At 45.6% G+C, this 5,516-nt stretch overlaps 1 protein-coding gene across 1 annotated transcript; it reads right to left on the bottom strand.

The window, feature by feature from the left end:
• Positions 1–241: 241 nt before the first annotated feature.
• Positions 242–4,294, bottom strand: LOC129339091 (la-related protein 6-like). Its single transcript, XM_054993694.1, has 3 exons — positions 4,131–4,294; positions 2,364–2,574; positions 242–1,321 (listed from the first exon to the last, which is right to left on the bottom strand). Exons 1-3 carry the CDS (start codon positions 4,292–4,294, stop codon positions 242–244), a joined length of 1,455 nt encoding a protein of 484 aa, XP_054849669.1.
• Between the last annotated feature and the right edge of the window lie 1,222 nt (positions 4,295–5,516).

Below are 5,516 nucleotides of genomic sequence, written 5' to 3'. Positions count from 1 at the left end.
CCAAGGTTTTTTGGGGGGGAACAGAGTATGGAAAGTGGACCCTTGGAAAAAAAGGCTGGTGGAGGAGATTAAAGAGAAACCTAGGTCATATCTGGTACAAGCAGCCTCTCCCTGGGCAAGCCAGCTCTTCACCACAACCCCCTTTATGCCCAGTCCAACAAATTAGGTCTCCCCAAGAATGGTGCACACCCCAGCTAACCCGTTTCAAATATGCTGCATTGAAGCAAAATGTATGGAAGAATTAGAGTTGTAAGACAAATTTCCCCCTCCCAATGGTATTGTAGAATCCCTTGGTGCCATCTGGCCCATGAGGAAGGCGGATCACTGCCAGCCGAGCACCAAGTGATCCCAACATCCTTTTCGTCGGAGCCATCGAGTTCAGCAGCTGTGGCTTTCCTTGGATAGGTTGGTTGCAGGCCTGACCTTTCTGCTTCGAGGCCCACAAGATCCCAGAGCCCATCCCACTATGCCAGCAGGAGTCGGATGGCCTTTGCAATTCAGAAGCACTATGGCCCAGCTCTGGAGCAGAGAGAGGTAAGGAGAACAGTGGCTTAGCCAGTGACTCATGAAGTGGGAGGGGGCCTATGTAGGGCATGCTGAAGAAGTTTGGTCTGAGGACCAGGCTAGTAGAACTGGAGAGGACTTTAGTGGGCCAGACAGGAGCTGAGAGGAAATTCCGGGGCAGGATCGGCGTAAGAACTGGAGTGCTGTCTGACTCTGAAGAGCTGTAGAAGGAGGAGTCTTCGAGGGCGTGTTGGAGGCCCTCAGATAGCACATTAGCCCACTTCCCAGGAGGCTTCTCCACTTCTTCTGTCTCCTCACTATCTTCTTGATTGACCATGCCCTTCTTTTTGGAACCCCTTCCAGACAGGCTGACCACTTTGATGGCTTCTCCATGACCGACCACCTGCTTGTGGCAAAGCTCTTCAAAAGCCTTCCGTGCGCTCTCCAAACTCTCATATTCTACCAAAGCACAACACTTGGTTAAGAGTTCAGGATACCGGGAGACATACTTCTTCAAGTCAGAAGGTAGCTTCTTGCCAGGCCGGAAGATGCGAATGCTGGTTATGTCACCAAAGGGGCTGAACAGCTTAGTTATCTTGATGAGAAAGATTGTCTGGAACAGGAGTGAAGTGGAAATGGCTTGTTCCTGTGGAAGGACATTCCAGGCCAGAAGCATCTTGCTTGGAGGGATGTTCACAAGAAACTCTGGGATGGGATTTCTCCTCCTCACCTTCGTACCTTCCTCATTGACTTCCAGCGCCTCTGAGAACTGCAGCGCATAAAGGGTCACCCGCCAATCTCTGGTTAAGTATTTCACCTAATTATTTTTTTGTTAAAAAGGAGAGATTTTTTTACTATGTGGCCAGAAATCTCCCCTCCCACAAGAATCCAATGGCTACCTGCATCATCAAGCATGAAAAAAATTAATATGAAGATTTTTTACCAAGTTGAAACTGGGCACGTACACAAACATGGCGCTGAAAGTGCCCCCCTGTGCATCTCCTCTCATTTAGGAGAGTGTACGCTTAAAAAATACTTTAGTGGTTTACAATAAAAATAAAACTTGTATTAAAATAACTAAGCCATAACTCCATTAAAAAAATACATGAGGGTTCAGCCCAACCGCACAAGAGGGCCCCAAATAAAAACAGCATACCCCAACCACCCCAAATAAGAACTGCCAATTCTCTGCAGGTCCTCTTTTTCTTCTTTTTTTGAAGGCTGCGTTCTTGTAGCTTTGAATTTCATAAATCAATTCTGCACTGTGTGAATAGGGCACGGCACTAATAAGCACACTACAGTCCAGAGGATGGTCTCAGTTCTGTTAGCCTGACTTTAATTCTTACTTTGACCTATGAACTAGGGTTGCCAGCTCCAGTTTGGGAAATTTCTTTAAATTTGGGGTGGAGCTTGGAGGGGGCGGGGTTTGGGAGGGGAGGGACTTCAGCAAGGTATAATATCATAGTGTCCACCTTCCAAAGCAGCCATTTTCTCCAGTGGAATTGATCTATGTGACCTGGAGATCAGTTGTAATTCCAGGAGATCTCCAGCCACCACTTGAAGTCTGGCAACCCTACTATGAACACAATTTTTAAAACATTAATCACAGCTTATTTTAAAGCTCCCACTCTTCCAATCTGAGAAGGCAGTGCAAAGCTACCTTCTCTCTCTCTTACACAACAGAAAGAGAGGACCCTTAAAACTCTGAAGGCACAGTCATCTATCCTGCAAAAGTCAGAAGGTCTGGCCTGCAAGAAACCTGGATGAGGCCAGCAGGGTCCCATGCCAACACCACTCTGTCCTCTGCAGAGGAAGAGCCAAAAGAGAGCGAATGGCAGTTAAGAGCAACGATGGCCCACCTTCTTGAAAGATGTCAGGAGTTTGATGCTCACAAACCCCATCTTGTTCTTCTGCACGTGTTTCAGGAGAAAAGCATCCTTGGACAAGTTCTCGTCTGAGAGGTAGAACTCTACTTGAGACACAATCCTTTTGACCAGCTGCAAGTCAGGCATGGAAGAGATGCCACTCTCAAGCAGACCAGGACTCCTGTTCGGCAAAAGCAGAAAATCTCTCACATACACACACACAGTGGGAACTACCTGCTGTGGAGGCAAGATTCTGGGATGGTGAGATCAATGAACTACTATTCACAGCCAATGCTACAGTTATAGAACTGTCAGAATATCAAGGGCCCTTATCCCCAGAGCTTATTTCTTGAAGCTAAAGTCCTTTCAGGATACCTCCAGCCACATACAAAGTGACTCACCACCATATAATCATAGCAGGCTGTTCTTGGGAAAGGACTGAAAATCCAAGCAGACTGGAGCCCAGGATTGCAATCTAGAAATTCCTGGAGATTTGAGGCTCTGCCTAGGGAGATCAGAGAGTGCAGGAGATGCAATACCTTGAACCGTGCCCTCCAAGGCTAACATTTCCTCCAGGGGAACTGGAGATGTACTGCAATCCAGGGAGAATTCCAGGCTCTATCTGGGAGCTAGTAACCCTAATCCAGGGCTTTGACCAAAAGATCGAACGAGTTAACACAATCTTTTTGTGCCGCATGCTTGGTATCCTCAATTCGGTAGGCTACTGTGTTCTGTGGGCTGAGTTGGGCCTACATACCATAGAATCCAGCGCTTGGATTGCTACCATTAAATATTGGTTGCATCTTTAATTTCAGCCTCCCTTAAATAGCCTTATTGCTTCTATAAGGGCCAATATGTTTGTTTCTCAATGGTCCCAATCAATATCTGAAAAAATTAATACTCTGAGTATTGATTTAGATTCTCTGGCTAATTCTAGTGAAACTTATATACTCTGAATAATTCACATGAGAATTTGGTACATTGATTCGCAGGTGATAAATGCTGGAGCAGAAGGGGACTTTCTCCCTGCCTGCCCGGGTTTTAGGTCTTTCCTTTTCACATAATGCCGTGGCCCAGTATTTTTCAACTCTAGCAATTCCCTCTCAACGCAGAGCTTTCATGCTGGCCAGACTTAATATATTTCCCTCAGTCGGTCACCAGCTGATATAAGGGTATTCCTCATGAGGTAAGATTTTGCAGGTGTCACTGCTATGAACCTGACTCCATTCAGCATATATTTCTATACTGCCCGCTGTTTATCCAGCTGCACTCATGGTTGATTAGCCCTCTTTCAAACCCTTAAGGTAGCGACTACTAGAGGTGTAGAATTTTTGTTAGCAGACCGATCTCCTGCAATTACTGAACAGGGGGCAGAGTTTCTCGCTAATGTGCTGAGGGTGAGAGAAAAGGGAAAAAATGGAAAAGGGGATAGCAAGGGAGAGGGGGGGGGAAGCTGGAGTGAAAAGGTTTACTGTGATACCTGTGATTATTGTTGGGTTCCTGTGGGGAGGGTTTATTGTCGCTCTTCATTTTCATTAGCAGTTAGAGTTACAACCACCTGTAATTTATTTTGACTAATTGGCAAATTGTACTGTATTGCCATTGCCATCTCGACACTTTTACTGTGCCAAGAAAGGTTACTGGAACTGGAACTAGTAACCCTACTGGAGTCTTAGTACTTCCAAATCCATATCCACCAATTCTAAAAGAAAGAGAAAAGACTACACCACAGAAATTGTCAGGAATGTGCTGTTCATTTACCCATCCAAGGTGTCCACAAATTCCTCTTGGCTCAGCAAGGGAAAAGAGCGGCTTGAACGCGGCAGAAACTGGAGAGCAGAGAAAGGGCTCCCCTGTATGGGGACTGGTGCACTGCATTTCAGCTGGGAGTCAAAGCCCGTCATTGCAGGATTGCATGAGGACATGGCGTTTCATCTGTGGAGAAGCAGCAGAGAAGTCTCTTAGTCACAGCACAAGCGAAAACCCACAACAGGCACCAAGGGGAACTCCCAGATAAAGACTCCAAGGGTATTCAGTGTCTTTTCTAAAGGCCTGAGGCATCCTAGCAGATAAATCACTTTCAAGGCCAGCCAAGGGACAACTTTCTTCAACAAAAGATCTTCAAAAGGAGACTCCAGTATGAAACCAAATTCAGATTTCATCAAGCTGCCCCAATAGCACTTTCTGAGGAATAAACAAAGACTAGGGATACCAGGTGCCTACCTGTGGTAACTGGCATAACAAAACTAAGGAACTACTACAATTAGGAACGGTTTCTAATTTTCAATAATAAGATATCCCCGTCTTTTTCCCCACAGGCCCTCCTCTATTCACATCTTTTCCCCTTTACTCTGCCATTTGTATTTTCCCCCTCTTCAGTATTCCATGTCTTCTTCGTCTTTAAAAGGTGCCCCCAGACTCCTGTCTATTTTTGCTGCAACAAACATGACTGGCATTCTGGAAATATTATCTCCAAACTAAGGAATGGTTGTACAGCAGAAGGTAGCTTCATCATAAGCTACACTAGTCCTCAACAAGAGACAACAGCTTACCTTTGTATTACCTTAGACATCAGCCCTTTCTTCTTAAAGTCACATTTTGCTTTTGTTTTAAGCTGTTAATCTGTGACTATTGAGCACCTCCTGATATACTTCCTTTGTGGGGATGGGCTCCCTGTTATTCATTCCCTTTGCATAAATGCCTCTCTGCTGCTGTGCCCTCTTCCCACATTTCTATTCTTAGTTTCTGGAGAGGGACTAAAACTCAGATGTGCCTGGAAGTCACAGGCTTTGAGACCCTAGGCCTTCCTCTCTCACTGCCAGGGTGATGGGTTGCAGATTAACTGTCAAGTAAAGGCACTCTGCACGTATCCTATTCTCACATCAACTTACCTCCCCCCTAAGATGATCCAGGGAAGAATACAAAGGCCATTTCCACACACGTTGAACAATGCACTTTTAATGCACTTTCGCAATCCTTTTGAAGTGGATTTTTTGTTCCACACATGGAAAATCAGTTTCAAATGTTCACTAAAGAGTATTGAAAGTGGATTATCCAACGTGTGTGGAAGCAGCCACAGAAAGGCCTTTTCCTCTTCCACCTGGGAGGTGGGGGGGGGGAACTGTGAACTAGCTAGAAGGGAAAGTA

The sequence above is a fragment of the Eublepharis macularius genome, chromosome 12 (genome assembly GCF_028583425.1).
Source record: "Eublepharis macularius isolate TG4126 chromosome 12, MPM_Emac_v1.0, whole genome shotgun sequence".
NCBI lineage: Eukaryota > Metazoa > Chordata > Lepidosauria > Squamata > Eublepharidae > Eublepharis > Eublepharis macularius.
Note: the sequence above shows the minus strand (reverse complement) of the source record. Positions and strands in the feature narration are given on the sequence as shown.